At 39.3% G+C, this 20,000-nt stretch overlaps 1 protein-coding gene across 6 annotated transcripts in view; it reads right to left on the minus strand.

Moving 5' to 3' along the window:
• The window catches only part of nectin1b (nectin cell adhesion molecule 1b), a 313,306-nt gene extending 301,463 nt beyond the window's left edge, over positions 1–11,843 (minus strand). For 4 of the 6 annotated variants that reach the window (XM_079825765.1, XM_079825763.1, XM_079825762.1 and 1 more), the window contains exon 1: positions 10,986–11,749. In XM_079825765.1, coding sequence (XP_079681891.1) covers positions 10,986–11,040 — 55 coding nt within the window. In that variant the 5' untranslated portion in view covers positions 11,041–11,749. Of the gene's footprint in view, positions 1–10,985 lie in introns of all 6 variants that reach the window. The other 2 variants (XR_013817234.1, XM_079825764.1) reach the window with 2 other exon arrangements.
• Between the last annotated feature and the right edge of the window lie 8,157 nt (positions 11,844–20,000).

Raw genomic sequence — 20,000 nt, forward strand, 5'->3', positions numbered from 1 at the left:
AATGTTACATATTAAGCATTTGTAATACAAAAGGACACCACTTTTTATGTGAAACCATTTATGTAACACAAAGAAACTTAGGGAGAATTCTGGGTAGACAAAAAGACAGTGTTGTATATTTGCCAATGCAAAACATGCAAATCACATACTAATGCAAAAGGCATGCAGCTTGCAATTCCCTATCTTGCGGACTACCATAGTCTGGCATAATTTACTGCAACGGTATGGAATCACTCAATTAGGGGATTTTGATAGTGGATAAATGTTAAAACTTCATAAAACTTCCCAAATAAATATGCTTGAGAAGCAGCAATGAATAATTTATTTAGGCTAGATACATACATTCACAGAATGTATCTTTAATGTGAATGTTTTTTGTCTTCGTGGCTGACTTTTTTTCTACTTCATTTTAAGAATAAACAAGCTCAAATGTGCTACTGCAATAAAAAACTCTTATATAATCTATGAAAACCAGTCATAAAGGGATAGATCCAAAAATTTAAATTCTGTCATCATTTGCTCACCCTCATGCTGTTCCAAACCTGTAAGACTTTCGTTCATCTTCGGAACACAAATTAAATCTGAGACCTTTAAGTCCCTACATTGGCAGCCTCGTAACTATCACTTTGACGATTCCAAAACTCCATAAAGAGATCAAAAAACGAATCCAAATGAATTGAGTGGTTTAGTCCAAATTCGCTGAAGAGACATAATCGCTTTATATGATGAACAGATTGAATGTACACTTTTATTCACATATAAACTTTGATCCGCGAACATAAACAGAAGCTCAACCGAACCTGCCTGATGAGCGAGAACAACCCTTTTGCAGAAGCTCAAACGTGCTGTGTAACACATGAGAATGAACCTCATTGGCTCTTGCAGAAGCTCAAACGTGCTGTGTAACACACAAGAATGAACCTCATAGGTTCTTGTGGAAGCTCAAACATGCTGTGTAACACACGAGAATTAACCTCATTGGATCTTGCTGAAGCTCAAACGTGCTGTGTAACACACGAGAATGAACCTCATTGGATCTTGCTGAAGCTCAAACGTGCTGTGTAACACACGAGAATGAACCTCATTGGTTCTTGTGAAAGCTCAAATGTGCTGCATAACACTAGAATTAACCTCATTGGTTCTTGCTGAAGCTCAAACGTGCTGTGTAACACAATAATGAACCTCATTGGTTCTTGTGGAAGCTAAAACGTGCTGTGTAACACAATAATGAACCTCATTGGTTCTTGCTGAAGCTCAAACGTGCTGTGTAACACGAGAATGAACCACATTGGTTCTTGTGGAAGCTCAAACGTGCTGTGTAACACACGAGAACAAACCTCATTGGTTCTTGCGGAAGCTCAAACATGCTGCGTAACACGAGAACGAACCTCATTGGCTCTTGTGGAAGCTCAAATGTGCTCTGAAACATGAGAACAAACCTCATTGGTTCTTGCATGTCAAGCGATCTTGCCTAAAATTTCCACAAAAAAAAAAAAAAAGCCTACATTTAATCTGTTCACCATATAAAGCGATTGTGTCTCTTCAGAAAATTTGGATCAAACTGCTCAATTCATATGGATTCGTTTATGGACTTTTTGAAGCATCAGAGTGGTAGTTGGGTAGCTGCCAATGGAGGGACAGAAAGCTCTCATATTTAATAAAAAAAATCTTAATTTGTGTTCCCGAAGATGAGCGAAAGTCTTACAGGTTTTGAACGACATGAGGGTGAGTAATTAATGACAGGATTTTCATTTTTTGGTAAAATATCCCTTTAATATTTTAAGCAGTGTTGCTTCAAGTAAATGCATCATTAAAAAGATATTTCAATATATTTGTACAGACAAATAAATACTTTTGCAGTTAAAAAGGTATACATATAGCTCTGTTTAAATGTCAAATACTTTACAATACAAATATACATTCTACGATGAGCCTCGTTCACACATGAATTTGCGGTGAAAAGACTGACAATTCTGACAGACAGCATTTGGTTAAACTGGATTATGGCTGGTTAGGGAATAAGATGCAGGTTTTTGTGATGAAAAAAAAAGTCTTGAAAATGACAAACCCATATTAATAAGAAACACAAATTAATTGCGCTTGCATCAAAATCCCCACTGCGCACAACATTGAAGTTCCAACCAGCGTCTCAAATGCTGCTTTAGCAGTCTGCAGGGGTTGCTAGCAGTGGTCCATGAGGTAAATTCACCATCGTAATATTATTTGGCTGTCACTCTCACTGTTCTTCCTTAGCTCGGGGTAACTTTACATGCATCACCCCGGTACCAAATAAACCCAGTTATACTCCAAGGGAATTGGATGGAGCTCTCATCTGCATGCTAATGTTTAACCATCCAACCCAAATGTCTGTATAATCACTTTCACAGCAGAACTCCATCCGGTGAGCGTCCCCCGCCAAACGCTGCGCCATGTGTCACTGTCAGGCCGTTACGACTATCTCTTTCCAAGGAGGAGAGACAAACAGACCAAAAGACATGCAATAAAAGACTTTTGCTGGCCTACATGTGACCTCTTGGGGCTAAGCAGCACTTATTGAGGTTTGGCTGATGAGTTCTACAGGTTTTTCACCCATACAAGCACTATGATCCTTTGGGAAACACCTGCTTCTGATCAACGTCCGCTTTTATGACCCTGCTTCATCTGGCTTTTGGTTTTCAAAAGATCCACTTCAAATAAGAACACATCCCTGTCTTGCAATTACGGGCGCGTGCAAAAAGCCAATCAGCACAAAGACGTTAAACTGTAGACCACTGAGGTCAATTTCGCTCTGAACAAGCCAATTGCAAACAACTGAAAATAGCAAATAAAAACGAGCTAATCGAGAAAAGTGTTTTTTGGCCGAAGTAAATACAATAAATATGACAAAACCGAAAAGGAGAGCAACTACTCCAAGTAAATCCCTCATGTAGTGGATACCAGAATGTCCACAGCTAGTCTTTCACACTGTAAGCACTAATAAGCAACGAGCCTGCTGGGTAAACAGAACCGAAGGTGTCTGAAAGCAAAATTATTCAAATTTTGCAGAATCAAGTTTGCATGGTGCCAAGTTATTACTTGGATTACATTTCAGAGCTATAGACAAATTCACATTCTGAATAATTGCATTTCTGTGGTTGATGCTCATCCATCATTGGAAGTGTTCATTCCCCCAAAATGTTTAATCCAACTAAGATGGGGATTTGGAGTTGAGAAAATCGCTTTAACCAGCCTGAAAGGCAATGATCTATATGAGTGAATATACCACACAGACCTGTCCCAGCCTCCCCCATCCCCACAACGCACAATACAGCGAAGACAATTAAAGAGCAATGAGAAAGGAAGTGAAGCATGGGGGGCTGGCTTTTAGATGAAATTATCATGACGCCGCAAGCAGTATTTAGTGATCAATATAAGTGCCGCAGCATTTAAGCTTTATATAATAGAAAAATGTCTGTTAATAAAAATTATAATAAAGTAATACTTATTGTTTACATTTAAAAAATAAACTTCAAAACCATTCAAATTAGTTTTTTGTCAAACACCTTATTCTATATTTTAATTTGTTGAAAAAAAAAAGTACCAACAGACATTTAATATGCATACTATGAGACAAACCATCATATTTTAAGTGGATCAGACTTAATAAACGTTACACATATGCATTTTAAGAACAATGCACTTTCATATCCTTTGCAAAGGATTGTGGCCTTGAATTTGACACTGTGGTCGCAATTCGGGAGATAAAATAAGCCATTTGCCACTTCAAGGTTTGTGTGATGCTTTAGTCGATTGGGTCTTATTGGGGTCACAATGGGAATGAGAGGTGATAATGATGACCAGGGTCCATGAAGGAAGTCATACTTTTGCCATAATTTTGCGGTGACGGTGGTCTAGTGGATTAAACCACTGAACTTATACGCAGAAGGTTGCTGATTTGATCCCACCAGTCACCACCACCAGTGTGTTCTTGAGCAAGGCACTTTACTCCATGTTGCTCTAGGGGGATTGTCCCTGTAATAGGTACACTAATGTAAATGTAAATGTAAAAATGTCAAATCCTGGCCCTGATCTATCAATAATGCCAGAAAACTAGTTTATGTTGCAACCCCACACACAGCAAGTATCTGAAAAACCTGAAAGTGTCGCCACCGACATTTTCCATACCCCCATAAAACCTCATCATTCTGACCATATTCTCATTATGATGACAGAGTGGCGGCATCGACCCATCGACGCAGCTATAACACAGCCAACTAGTGTGACGTATTTTGAGTGTTTTTTTGTGAGACATTTGTGCATTGAGTGGACTGAGTATGCTGCTGCTGTTTTGGCACAGTCAATTTCATCTCAAGCACTGCTGTGGATGGCTCATGTTAATAGCTTTCTACGCTGTTAATTTCAAGAATGACTGGGCAGACCCCATAGATCACTTCTGCTTGGTGATGAGGGGTACACGATAACCTCTCCTGCTCTCTTACCTGTAAATCACACCTTACTTTGTTTTATACTACAGTAATTAAAAGCTATATTTAAACAGATAACAATAAAAGTGGCTCGGTTCCAAAACCTAGTGAGCTGCCTTGCTGTCTACATAGGACGCTGCTTTCTAAGGTGGCATACTAAGTGAAATTAGACCTCATTAAGTAAATGGTTAAGACAGTTCTACGACAACATTTATGTGCGTTATAAATGTAGCAAAGTGCACAGGAGACTTAATTCACATTGATTTCAACAGAGTTTGGCGTTAATATGTTGCTAACAAGAGATGCACCGGTCGACTGGCCATTAATCGAAACCGGCCGGTGGCCGATTATGTTTTTAAAGCAAAAACCGGCCAGTTTATTTTGGCTGATCCCTATTCCGGACTTGCACACAAACTTGATAACATTTCTTTTTTACCTCTTACCTCCATATAATGCCTGTTTATAAGCACAGCACTGCTTTGTGTTCAGCGGTAACCACGTTTTTTTGAAGAGATGTTTCAAGATTTAATAAATTTTAATGCGCCGTATTGGATTTTTTTAAATGAGCTGGTCAAAATGCATTATGGGATTGCCTTCTCCAAAAATATATGTGATGCTGCCATTTAGCTTTAAAAAAAAAAAAAAAACAGCAACATAATTACATTTTGGAACAGCCTTCATGTCGGGAGCTCACCTATGATACCTTAAAATCGTGCCTATAAAGGTTTTGGAACAGAGCCAGTGTCTTTGCCAAGTCTGCAGCATCTGAATAGAGCAAACTGACGTATTTGATAACTCGATTTCAGTACAGGATTGTGAAAGAGAATGTTTAATACTGAATAAGGCCACTTTAAATGAATGCATAAAACATTCGAAATCAAGTTTAGTGGGAGAAGTACGATTCTCCTTTGAAAAAATTAAAATAAATACGGAACACTACCAATCTCAACTCATTTAAAATGCATGACTAAACGGCAGTTTAATGAATGGGCACACTGACAGATGAAATCAATAAATAGAAACTGGCTTTTTAATGCAACGCATTGTTAAACAACGTCAAAGAAAAGCGGTTAAAAGTGTTAAACGGCATCAAAGCGTGACTGCAACTGCTAAAAACAGGTCCCTCCACCGAAACGGTTTCAAGCTTATGTAATATATTCTGATGTGAATTGAAAATGGTTTAAAACGTTATGGGACTCATGTCAAGGCAAGTAACCTAATGCAAAAGTAATGAACACTTTATTTGGGAATAAAACAGATTTTCAACACATTTGGAAATACAATTGAGGAGTGTTAACCATCTGTCTGACTTTACCCCTGTTTCTCATGGGTGGAGTGGAACAAGTGATGGTTTTACACCCACACGCACACACACACTTGTTTGCCAGCTAAACCATCCATTGTGGGGGTCACAACAGCTTGTATATCACTTAGACCTTCAAAGAAGGCTGACATTAATAGGGTCACCTTTTGACCTCAAAGTGAATGACCAAATTCCTGTCGTTGCACATAAAGAAAAGAGTTAAGCCATTTGACGTGAAAGGGAGCCGAGCTTTTGCAGCAAACAACGTATATGTTCCCCTTCCGCGCATTTGTAATCTTTCTAGTGCACATCCGTGAAAGACCCAGGGCGATCTGATATTGCTCATCGCAGCAATTTAGAGAGCGTTGGCAAAACTCGCAAATTAAAAACGCCACTCAAATATGGCTTTTACAGTCAATGGGATAATCAAAACACGCAAGGGGGGGAATATCACAAGATGTTCTTCTTCTCTCTCTTGATTGAACTACTTCAAACGAAATTCAAACATGATTCCTCCAGCCAGGAAAATAATCCTGATCTTTTACATGAACCACAGGATCATCTCTACACAAATCAGGCAAGACTTTGTGATCAAAGAGCAGAACGCACAGAATCAGCTGTCGTGCTCTGCGGAAAGAGGACTCACGGGTAACAAGGCCAACCGGGTATTTGTTCCATTCTGTGACATTCTGGTTAGTACAATATTAAGTCGACCTAAAAATCCGAATTGACCCTATTCATTTTTCGCTCTATTGACTGTCTAATTGTGAACATTTTACCTGCACACGTTATTTTAAAGAAAAGACAAAGAAATAAATTACTTAACTTTTTGACATCGCAAATCCCTCTTATTTTTGAAGGGGAAACATGATGTGTTGAAGCTTGCCATTTGCAGTTGTATCAATCATAAAATGAATTTCAGCAGTGATCATCTATATTGTACATATTTTATATACAAATTACACTGATAGAGCACCTTTCATATTGTACATGCAGTAGCTGAAAGTGCAATAGAAACAGGTGAAAAAGCATTTTGGGCATTCAGCCATTTTCTACTCCAGATTAACTCGACTGATTCCGACACGTACACACAAACCACTTTCCTAGGTAGTTCACCTTGAAACAGCCTTCTTAGGAAAATTGATGTTTGTGGTGGGCTCAAATAATTATAGTATAGATTTAAACTCCTCCACGAAATACTCCTTAAATCGAGAAAAACTATGATGAATGCTCATTTCTGAAGCTTTAAAAAGTTTTCCATTCCGTTAATGGAAAAAAGTATTGCTAAAAAGGTATCACAGGAGGAAATGACGATTTACGAATCAGTGATGGTTTGCCAAACACTGGAGGTTAGGAGAAATTATCCATCTAGCATCTGTTTCACTCTATAGGGAGAGCTATAAGTCATGTAATCACTATCAAACGGCAAAGCCCGTTCCATTACTCTTCTCTTTCATCCTTTGCATTGCTGAATGAATTTTAGACACAAAGAAGAGTTATACATCTGTTGTGTTTTTATATGAACAAAGAGAATTACAGCACAGACATGTTGTACATCAGCCCAACATGTGTTGTTGAAGTTGCTGAAAGACAGCATGCAGCAATGTTCTGTGTTTTTGGAGGAAAACCATCATGTTAAAATGGAGAAGCCGTACGAATGGACTAAAAGGAACAGTTCATTTACTCACCCTTGTGTCCCTTTATTCAGGTTTGGAATGACATTTGGGTTAGTAAACTTGGACAGATTTTTCATTCTGATCATTCTTCTGCAGAACACAAATGAAAATATTTCAGAGAATGTTTGTAGGGTATCCATAGACTGTAAGAGAAATATGGACCTAGTGTTCATTACGTCACCCGTAGGTTTCTGAAGAGCATTTTTGAAGCCTAAAAGTCGGCCGTTGCCATCTTGGCAGCTCCCGGATAACTGAAAATGTGCAAAGAGGCGAGACGTGGGTGGAGCTGAGGGGACTGGTTGCTGAAACCACACCCGCCTAGCTCGACCATATTTGCAATCCACCTGCCACTCAAGTGGCCACGCCCTTAATTATGCAGAACTTTAAGGTTCATTATAATTTAAACGGATGAGTTATAAAAACATTCACCCCCTCAAAGTTGTCATGAAGGGCAAAATTAGCCATATAGACCAAAACCACTTTTTGTACCAGGCTGTAAACATATTTTTTTCTGCTGTAAAGTTGGTCATTTTAACATGGGGGAGATACAGATTTGACTCCCTTTTGGAGCCTTTCTCTACTCGATGAACTGCAGTTTAAGTCACTTCCGCTTCAAGACAGACTGCGGGAGGTTGCCGCTTGATGCTGACCACTGACCATTATATTCCACACAGGAAAAAGTCACACAGACCTGTGAGTTAATAAAGCATCAATCTATTGATTGATCTGGCCTAGCGTTGAGCCATTTCAGAACACTCGAGAGATTCAATAGATCAGAACACCCGAGAGATTCCTCAGGCCGCATTACAACCAACAGGCTGCAAATTGCCCTATTAATAGATTAGCCTGGCGGGTTCCAACTTGGCAAAAAAAGGGGGCGTGAATCTCAAAGCAGATAACATTATAAATTACGATACTTCTGCCCATGCTTTCCAATGGAAGAGCCTTGGGCGTCAGATCACAGCAAGCAGAACCGCATCGATATAATTCATTACGCTTCATTATTTTACTCTGCATCGCAGCACCGCTAAGTATTCAGCTGTACATGTGGCTGCACGTGAAGGAGGGCAGCGCTACCGGCTCTGACATGCACATATGCACGTATGCACGTAGAGTTGATTTATGCTGAGTGATTGCTTTTTTTCAGAAAGAGAAACAATAAGCAGATGTCTTCTAAGACCCCCATTCCAGCTGTTAATTGCATGGCAAGTGTCTAGTAAACACAGAACAGAGGTGAACAAAGAGGGATGTGTTCGCTACGCCCGGGTTGTGTATATCATTAGATTTGCAAGGTGTCTTGTCAACAGAGCATGCTTGGGTTTGTGTTCTCAAGGATCTTGTCTGAACGGATCTTTGAGACTTTTTGTATGCTCTCATAACCTCTCCCACCATTTTTATATCTTGCGACTTTGAAGTCTTAAATTATACCCTGAAAAGAAATTAATAGGCTAGTTCTATGCATATCATTACTGTCAAGAAAGCTAAATATTTTGCTCCATTAAGTTACCAGTCATTGCTAATGGTGAGAAACGCAAGCCAATTAATTCTTTCTTTAGTCATCCCTCACCCACATGAACAAATGCTCAAAATGCTGACTCTTGGTGTGCCACCATCGCCAATTTTGCTTCTACTGTAGTTCCTGGATCATCTTGCCGTGCGTGTCATTGGGTTCTATTAGATCACATGACAAAAAAAAGTCTACAGGAACTGAATCTGGAAGCAGCCTTACAGACACACAAACATTTGGACTCTGTGTGGTTCTGTTTCTGGAGTCACGCCAAAGGCAACATGCTCAAACTATTTGAAGATATTTGCAACTGTAGGCTACAAGGTGCCATATATTACATGAAGCTTAGCGATAAAATCAGCTCCTTATGGTAAGCTCTAGGCATTCTTTGAGACTAGCAAAACTATTAGTGAAGCATTCTATCATTACAAATTGCGGCAGAATATTCTTGAAATGTTTGCTTTTTTAATGTTTTGATCAAGGATGCAGGGATGTCTTCATCGCTTAAGAATGGAAAAAGCAAGATAATAAAGGGAAGAATCACCAAATGAAAGGAGGTTATCGCATAAGCCTTTCACTCAGTTGACCCCAAACAGCTGTTTTGACTGGCTTAGCTCCTTCTACAGAGCCACTAGGGGCAGGCCGGAAAAGCGCTCTAAGACCAGCCAATATATCAGACAGTTTGTTTACAACATTAGAGGTCAGCAGTGCAGTATTGATTGGAAAATATACTCTCAAGAGCAGTTTATTAAAAGACACCTAACGCTGAGCCAATAGTAGAACTGTCAGAGACTCTGGGGAGCGCACATGAATTGAATACTCTTGCTGATAAGGGAAAGGGATGCGTTGCCGTTTAATGGGAAACTGTATGTTTGAATTATAGGTTATTATGTCACTCCATGTGATCTATTTGATTTACAGGAAGGAGGTTCAGGTACAGAGGATGAACGAGGGAGGGTGGCTGCTCTGATCTTCACAGAGGGGTCACACCCATATATCACTCACAAACAAAGCAAGAGCTTTAATCTGACAGCCAAAGGAAAGTTTACTCATTCCAATTCATACTCGACTTGAAAAAAAAGAAGCTGTTGCTCCTTAGAACAATAGTAATCGTATTAAATGGCAGTATTAATTGCTCATTACATCAACAAAATAACTGAATTTTGAGTAATGTGGGAGAAGGAGAATGCAGCTAACAAAAATGTTAAATATGTGTTTGCAACTTGCCACAATAAATGTTATGTCTACTCGTTTTTTTTTTTTTCAAATTCACTTGAGGTGGTTGCTTTTTGACAGTGCCTTTATGGATCAACGCAAATAAGGATGCCGGAGATGTTGTCAAGATTGCTTGATACAAATAAAATTAAAAAAAAAATAAAAATAAAAAAAAAAAATATATATATATATATATATATATATATATATATATTTTTTTTTTTTTTTTTTTTTTTTTTTATAGATATCTTTTTTAATATAATATATAATAATAAAACATTATACCAAAGTTTATTTTTACAGTCTGCAGAATGTTACACCAAGAGGTGCATAATATCCATTATTAAATTGTAATGTGAATAATTCATCGCTATGGGTTACTTGATCCGTCTCCATCCATGCCGCTCATTTGACATCTGGCGTCAAACGATATTTCCGAACAAAGACTAATAAATAAATCATCACTTTTATATGTAAACATGAATATCCTTTATCTCTTAAACTAATTTGAAAACTAACATCTTTTTGTTCCCGTGTATCATCTCCTGATCTTTCCAATAACTCACACAATTAACAAGCAGCCCACATATTCTAGCGCAGCATCACTATCGCCATCTGCCTGTATCTCATGTCTTCATGCGTTCAGTTCGAGTCCGTTTATCTGAATTACGGCAACATTGTATCACCAGAGGTTTTAGTCTAACTTTACACAGTTATGAACCACATAGATCTGCAGAGTCTCGCCGGATGTCGGTCTGACAAAAGACAAAAGCGCATTATTTGACTGACAAGCATCCTTCAAGTGGAGCTCGTGGACTTACCTGGAGCGTTTAACGCGACCAACAGGACAATCCAAAAAGTCGCCAACATCGCCATCGCGCTTCACGCCTTGCGCCAAATATCCGATCTGATACACGATCTGCAAAGAGCGATCCGGTGATTCATGCAACTTCAACACAATCCACTTCTGTCCACCCTTCACTACGCGATAGAAAGTCAACTGTTATTAAAACTGCGTTCAACGCAACGCCTGCAGAAGAGTTACAGCCAGGAATCTATATCACATCCAAAGCCCGTGCAAGATGCTGATCGAATCTATCGGATTCTGCAGATGAAAAGTCCGCTCGGTGAGGCGGATAAGAAGCAGACAAGTTCAGGGATCCCGCATCCCAAGCGTTGAATCCAGTGCGGCTGCTCAACCCCCTCAAAACAGAAGCTTAACAACAGTGCCCTGAATAACGGGGCGTTTAATGCATCCGATCCGTTTGCTCCACAATATAATAAGATTCTTCTGTACTTTGTTTGCGCAGTAGTAAGCAGAATATGTCCTATAAGTCCCAACGGTCCCGGTCTGTTCCCTCAGTTTGGGAGTGTGAGGATTATCAGATTATTTTTGTTGGGTGCTGAAGATGTTTCAACGGACCTGAAATCCGTTCCGAACAATTTTTTCCCCCCCGAGAAAACGGACTGATTCTCCAGAATATGGCAACAATTCCGTTGTTTGACGCACTTCAGGCACTGCTGCCACAACCTGAACTGTTCTAGTGTAGCTGATACAAGCGCGAGGAGAGATCCGAATCAGGGTGACGTCAAAAAAAGGCGGGGCTTCCACTATAGTGAAGCGCGAGTAGGAGGATTTAGTCCATTGTTGCCATGTCCGCTTAAAGTGACTCTGTGCTTGTTCTTGCTTATGGCAATGGTGGTTTACAGTGTTCGTGTGTCTTATTTCTAGATTACAATCACATGTATGGGGTTTGTTGGTGCATAGAGATACCCATCTACCTGTTTAAGTCACACTCCGCATAACATCTTTATTAATCAACCATAGTCATTCCCCCTGTTGTCCCATATTTAGGGCCGTCAAACTGTGTGACTTGCAGAGAAAGCAATTAACTGGACATTGTTCATTTTCAGTAAGAGTTGGCGATTTCCATTAGCGCAAGCGACCATGTAGGCCTACCCTTTTCACATTTTCGGGATTCTCAGAAGCAGATGTCGTCATAGTTGTAATCTTATAAGATTTGCATTCCCATTTGGTCTAATAGCAAAAGATAAAATCCACAAAAGCCTTTCTGTGAGTTTCCAAAAGTGGAAAAAAAAGAAGTCTTATGCTCATCAAGCCTGCATTTATTTGATTTAAAATAGCTACAGAAAAAAACGAAAAAAGGAATATTGTGATTATTACAATAATATAGGCTATCACAGCTTATAATAATGGTTATAATGCTACGTACACACAACACATTTATGTATATGATTATTAAAATGGTTAAACAGATATACTTTTAAACGTGTAAACTGCCATCACAGTCAGTGAAAAATGATCCAACAAGTGATGCAACAAGTAGAGTACAACGTTATGTAAATAAGCAGCAACATTATGCATTTGATGTGTTTCGTCAGACCAGACTGCCTGTTTTCCCAAGTGAGATCTGGCAACACTGATTTAGTCGCCATTGCGCAAAGTTAACTCTGAGGGGAGGATTAAATTTATAGAAACGATCAAAATAAATATATGCTTTAAGAGATCTTCTACACGATAAACCGGGAGATATCAACATGATATTATCATGTGAGATAAGGTGAGAAACAACTTGTTTCACCCTCCAAATTTACTTTCCTTTCATTAACAAGCCAGGCAGTAGACTTTGAGGGACTTTGCCGGCGTAACGCTGAGGTTTGCAGTCAGTGCTTGCTTCACTCAATGTATCCATTAATATTTCATCTGACTTTATCATTTATTAACAGTTGTACCTGTTTCCATTTCATAAATTGATTTTCAGGTAGGACAGTCAGTGTGACAGAATGTGAGGTGATTGAGTGGAAGTAGTAGAATACTTCCCTCTGCTGGTCACCCTTTTATGACTCATTGAGCTCCTCTGGGTAAACCAAATGGAGAATTAGACAGCAGCGTTGGAGTTTACCGTTCTGCTTCAATTTACCTCACATGAGGGCAGATTACTTCGAAATGTGCAAGAAAACATGTAGGCTAACCTGGTCTGAAAAAGACCAATACAAGCACCTTTCCTCACCAAAAAGAGCCCTACTGTTGCATTCAGCTGTTTATAATGAAGGTAAGAGAATAACTTAACATTTAAATGGGCAGACATTTCTCAGTACTTTATTTATTTTCCAGCATTTATTACTACACTTTCATTTTAATTATTTAAAATATACTAACATGTAAAATATATTAACATATACCTCAAGGTCTGTGGCCTTCTCAGAGCCAAGATATTTACAGTCAATGCCAGAGTTTTTATATCAGTGGTATTTGCATAGATCCTCTCTTCAATATTTTTCTCAAATTTTGTACCCATTCACTCACTGTCCTTTCCTGTATCCCACAAGATACCAAAAGTCTTATTTGTTTTTTTTTTTTAAATCAGATGCATTGTAGCATAAGCATTGATAACACACTAAATATGGACATTTGAGGCAGAAATGTGAGGAAAAGAGAAACAATCTACAGATTAATAATGACATAATACATGTGGTTTGCACTGCATGTTTATAGTGTTATGGGGACCAATATTCCAAAAAGAGGACTTTACCCTGTCCTTAAAGTCGCTTATAAAAAGCAGACATGGCAAATCTATCCAAACCACATAGGGGCTGGCAAATAAAGGACCAAATTTTCCTCCATCAAGTTACAAATAAAAAGAGAAAATAATCAAATGTAACACAGCTGTATTTTATTTGTATTGGATCATCCAAAAATATGCATTACCAATGATATATTTATTAGTCAGAAATGATCAAGATAGACTAAATTAGAAAGATAGCTCTGACTCTAAATTCTGTATACTCACTTCACATTTGAAGCCGTTGCAAATAGCCAATATACATGTGTGACTGCACATGCATTGAATTATAAATGAATATGGCAAGTGGTGACACTATAAACAACAAACCTTATTTTTCCGTGTGCCTGACACCTTTCAATAACAAGTTCTCCATCATCTTGACCTGTTTGGGACACATCCAGCTCTGTATTTTCGCATTATTCATTGTTTCTTTGTCACTATCATGTGTAAATAATGTAAAGCAGTCTCTCCGACTGATAGCTGCACAAATATATCTACAGCAGTATAAATGATGCAGCAAAATATCTACCGGCTGACACGATTCTACCATCGCGCAGTATATATCACCGTACCGCCCAGCCTTACTGCCACATTGTCGCAATCTTGAAATGAAAAAGTGCTAGTAACAGATGCAGTTTTCATGTGATGAATGTAAGCAAATTCTTAAAAAATATGGTGGAAATATTGAACTCGGGTGATTAATTTAAATGCACACACAAGATACAGTTTCCCATGCGCCGTGGGTGGGAGTTTCTCTCAACAATTTACAAATTGGGATGACTGATTTTATTCATCAAAACATTCATTCTGAAGTGTTGATGGAACAACACTGTTTAGTTTGTAGGATCTGGTGTTTGATGCATAGAGGTGTTTTGACTCATAGAGGAACAAACAGAGCCTCTAAAACAATTGGAATGCTTGATCTTCATGCTATGTTCTCTATGTAAAGGACTAGGGACACAGACAAAACTAAAAAAAAACTTTCATCTGCAATGAAAATGATCCATCCATTCCTTCCATTGCACCATTCTCTAATGAGCCATGAAAGAAACACATAACTTGTAAAGTTTACCCATTGCATGAGAGTTCAACCTTTTACTGTTTGTTTCTACAATAAACAGACACTCCTTTCTCCTCCCATTTTCTCTGCCACAAATACAAATGTGCTAGTTTAGACACACACAAACATGCAGTTTGGCTATCCATTGTGCAGCTGCATGAGGTTGTATGTACACACATCTCTAAATATCACGCCCATGGGAGACAAGAACAATCACAAATACACAATATTTATTACGGTTTGTTCCACCCCAATATCAACAGTCACAGCTGAGCATCGGAAGATTGCCGGCAGCAGAATGGGATCATATGCACAATTATTTAATGGTTACTGAACAGGGCCACCTTGTCAATATTGTGTGCGCCAATCAATGTGTATCAGAATTACAGAAGCTTTACACCCCAATGAACCTCATTTATGAGAATCAACACTAAGGACCAAGCTATTGGATATTGCTTAACTCATGACTGATTTAATGATTATGGTATGCATACTTCCACACTATATAAAAAAGTAAAGCGTAATATATCCAAATTCACATTATTCATAAAACAGTAGGCAATAAGGTCGTGTGTCCACCAAAGCGTTTTCTTCCTAAGGCCAGCATTTCCCCTCCCAAATGTTTTCAATGGCAGCGCCACATAAAAACGCCTGCAGTGTGACGAAGCACTGAGGGTCTAATTCATGATGAGTGCTTTTGGTCACAGAGAGTTTCAATATTTTACGCTGGGTAAAATGTAGATGCTGAGTCACTTTTTGGCCAGCCATGATTCTAGTTCTAGGAACTCCTTTTGGGGGAGCTAATTTAGCTTCTACTTCAGAGTAGGATCTAATGGTGCGTTCAAGTCATGTAGTGAACATCGTATTTCGTACGAGTTGGAACGCACATGAATGCCACCACAATGTCGTAAATTCGAGTAGGAAGCTCTGAAATTCTTTAAGCCCCGATCCTGACGAGTTGGGGGCGTGTCAGTGAGAAACATGGCGGAATACCACAATACTTAGGTATTTAGCAGTGATATTGTCAGGCTTTTCTATTTAGGGTGAAGTTAGCTAATCCCCTGCACAAAATATGGTAGCATTAAATTAGAGGCTATGCTGTCACTTTCCCGCCGGAACACGCCCCCTCAGAGTGGCAGAAGAGCTGCTGCGTGACTGGAGTTAATAGAGGAAAACACGAGTAAAACAAACGATTATCAGTTTAAACTAAAGGTTGGACTCGATATTGTGTTCTTTACAACTTTGCAAAAATCCAGTGATCTATGGATTTTGATCTGCAGCCAGGAATCGTGTTTTCCTGAGCCTGATTTCTATGAGCCTGATTTCGATACATTAATATCTATCACTGTCAGTCATCACAATTTCGAAGGTGAATCATGTATATGCGGATGGGCCTATGTATTAAAGCGTGTATGTGGCCGCTTGTCAAGAATGGAAAAAAAAGTTTATATATATAAAAAAGAAAGTATTATAGGCATTAGGGGTGGGACAAAAAATCGATATGCCAATTTATCGCGATATTTCCGGCCGCGAGACGTTATCGATACTCTGGCTCCAAGTATTGATATCTTTTTAAACTGAATATTTAAATTCATGTCTACATTGTGGCTGTTTACCGCTTTGGCTTACCGGAGTGGCAGTACCCCCAGACTTCCTGTGGTGACGCTTCCCAGATTGCAGATGATCAGATGAACGGAACAGTGAAGAAGAAATACGAGCGCAATGGCGGGCCGACAAAAAAAATCACAAATGCATCCGCGTCTTTTAAATCAAAAGTTTGGGTCCATTTTGGATTTTGAAGTGACGATACAAAAAAACCTCACTAAAGACTATGTAATCGGCAAGAACTGTCTCGGAAAAATCAAATACAATGGCAACACAACCAACATGCATTCCCACCTCGTGCGCCATCAGTAAATCAACCTACGCTGGATGACATTTGTAAGGCAAAACTGCCTTTTTCGAAAGAACTGCTTGTGCTTGGTTTGTTACCACAGTTATCTGTGTGCTTCCTCAGCGATGAAGTTCCACATTTGCGGCTATATTTTCTTCAACTCCTCAGGATGGATCTCGATGACTGTGCAGGCAGATCGCGCCTGCATATATATATATATATATATATATATATATATATATATATATATATATATATATATATATATATATATATATATATATATATATATATGACTGCACATGACTGTTTAAAACCCGTGTTTAGAGCCGTGTTTCTCCCTTGTCCGACCCGACCAGCACCCGTATCCGACACAGTAGGATGTTTTTCACCCGTGCACCCGTGCAGGACTCTGGCACTGTGTACATATTTAAAAGAAAAGTTTATTATTGTACCGCTTGGTACTCAAATGTGACCATATTTTATTATATAAGGTTTTATACTGGGTGTTTTTGCAAATTTTTAGTAATGTGTGCATTTTGCAATTTCCAAATATGAAATGTTGCTGCTATGAATAAGTTAGAGATGTGACCTTTCTTTATTATAAATCATTTAGTCACAGAAACTGTTCTCTCATGGCTGTTTGATAGCTTTATATGCACTTACTGTACTTTAATGCTATTTAAAAAAAAAGATGAAGTTTTAATAAATGAAATGCATGATCATGTGACTTCTTTGATGCTTTTTTTCCATTTACAAAATTATATCGTGATATATTGTGGGTGATTTTCTTGCAATATATCGTCTGTCACAGAATCACTGGTATCGTGATATATCGTTATCGTGGGCAAAATATTGTGATATTATCGTATCGTGTGTTGACCTGTGATTCCCACCCCTAATAGGCATATAATCATTAAAAGCTGTCACTCATTCGATAAACGCGATCTCACGAAGTTCCGTTATATTAATCAGGGAAGCTGACCAGTGCACAATGAATCTCTTATTTACATAATGTCTACACTTTGTTAGAGAGGATTTGCGCATGTGCAGAACTCAGCACTGAACAAAAACTTGAGTGGTGAGCACCTGTGATTGGCCATTGCGTTGTAGAAATCAACAAACGTGTCTGGGATTGGCTACATTACTCACCAAAGCGAAAACACGTTGGAAATTGAATCTTTTGACGAGCGCAAATACAGATGCGCACTGGATCGTTTGACAACTCTTTTTCGCTAATAATATGCTATTATTACGAAGAATAGATCCTAAACCAGCTTTTCCCTCTAAAAGCAATCAGTAGCAGAAGCAGCAGGCGGCAGTGGATTGAGTGAGAAAATTACACCCTATTATCAAGTCCGTCTCCTTTGGTCTGTCCACAGGGATGTCCACCCCCCGACCCCTCCTCTGGCACCGGGCTTGGTTTTGTGTGTTTTTCGCTGCATTCACACTGAAAACCAATGCTGCCTCTCAGTCTTTTTGCCACTCAGTGGGCGTAACCGCAGTCATGCCGGCTGATGGTGACGTCACGTGCATACCCTCTATATAACAATATAATATTGTAATATCATAAAGTTTACCGTGGCTTCATAAATTCCGCTATCTTACTCCGACGAAAGTGACTTGAATGCACCAGTCGTCGTAAAAACAACTTCCCACCTCGTAATTACGGACTTCCTAGGAGGACATAAACGCACCATAACCCAGCACAATAGGAACTACCAATGACGTAAGTGTACGCTGATTGGCAGAATGCATGCGAAACACCAGCACCCGCCATTTTAAAAAAAGCCCCACACAGATATTATAGCCAATATAAAGAATTTACTCCAGAAACTAACTCTATGAACATGGAAAACAGTGATGGACACCTCAACCTTTACGCTAAAGTGAAAATCCAACGCAACTTTGAGGGGACCAAGCAAAACATGATTATGTATTTCTACTCAGCTAGCAATATTGGACATCAACCACACTGCAAACGCCAATGCTTTTTCATAAACGGTCTACTTTCTTTGTATAACAGTTCTATCTAATAATGTATTAGACTAGCTTAGAAATCTAGACGCACTTTAGCAGCAGCAAATGTAATTTGCAGCCAGGGTCGTCTAGAAACTCTCCGTTGGCTTGCGTTGGTTTTGAAAGACCGCTGTTCGCCAGCTTCTTTAAGCTTTTCTTTGAGAAAAGAACAAAGAATGGCACGGAAGTCATTCTTAAAGGGTCATGAAACCCCCCTGAAACACCTTCGATTTGAAAAGGCTCCCAAAAAGGGGCCTGGTCGACTGCGAAAAGGTGGGATGGGTATTGTGTGGAAAGAGGGAATGGTTTGCATAAATAGGGGAGTGTCATTAGGCACATTAAAATTAGGTAATTTGCAAACCAGCAATGCACAGACACAGGTGACATGGATAGCGATACCGACAGCAGCAGTTACAGCGGTTCTGAGACATGTTCTTGGTTCACACGTTGGCAATGTTTACAACAGGGAGATGAGATGAGGGATGAGTACAGCGAATGCGAGAGCTCTGAGATCATAAGTGGCGTGCAGCAGGAAGAACAGACAGAGATCGCTCTGAATGTCATTCAGTTCTACAGATCAGCATAGACTAATTCAGTGAGAAATTAAAATAAATGTTTGAAACATTTTGAAAACGTGATAATAAATCTATATTTGTCCAAATATGCACACTGTTTGGCAAGATGAACAAAGCGCCGACGTGGTTATGCTCTCATGAGAGAACATGAACCACCCACGAACAGTTTCTACATGCTTGCGAAGCGATAGAGGAGTGAGGGCCCACGGAGATGGAGCCTACTCGGCAGGTCACCCAGGCTTATCAGCCAAAGTAGACCCTTTTCTGGAAAATAAACTAGATCGGGGTATAAGCGAAGGGACTCAACCCTGTTTGAGGTTTCATAGTATCGACCACGCATCTGAAGCGCTGAGTTGCCCGTGACAACCCGTGCTGTCCAGCAGCTAGAATAAATCTATATTTGTCCAAATATGCACACTGTTTCACTAAGAGCCCGAACACATGCGGGTTAGTGCATGTCTGTGACCACAAATAAAACAGAGAAGAAGTGGCTTTTGGTTCTTGTTGATATTTCATTCAAAATAGTGTTAATTACCTACAGATTATTTTGCACTCCTGACATGAATTAAGAAATTAATGTCAACGTTTGCAGGTTCGCCGTGCGATTCCTCAAGTTCATTTTACTCTACCGAATCTTTAGCAATGGCTTCCACAGACAGCGTCCCGGTTACAGCTCGCTTAGCGCCCTTACTTCGTATCAA

Source organism: Gobio gobio (assembly GCF_949357685.1).
Source record: "Gobio gobio genome assembly, chromosome: 9".
NCBI classification, from domain to species: Eukaryota; Metazoa; Chordata; class Actinopteri; order Cypriniformes; family Gobionidae; genus Gobio; species Gobio gobio.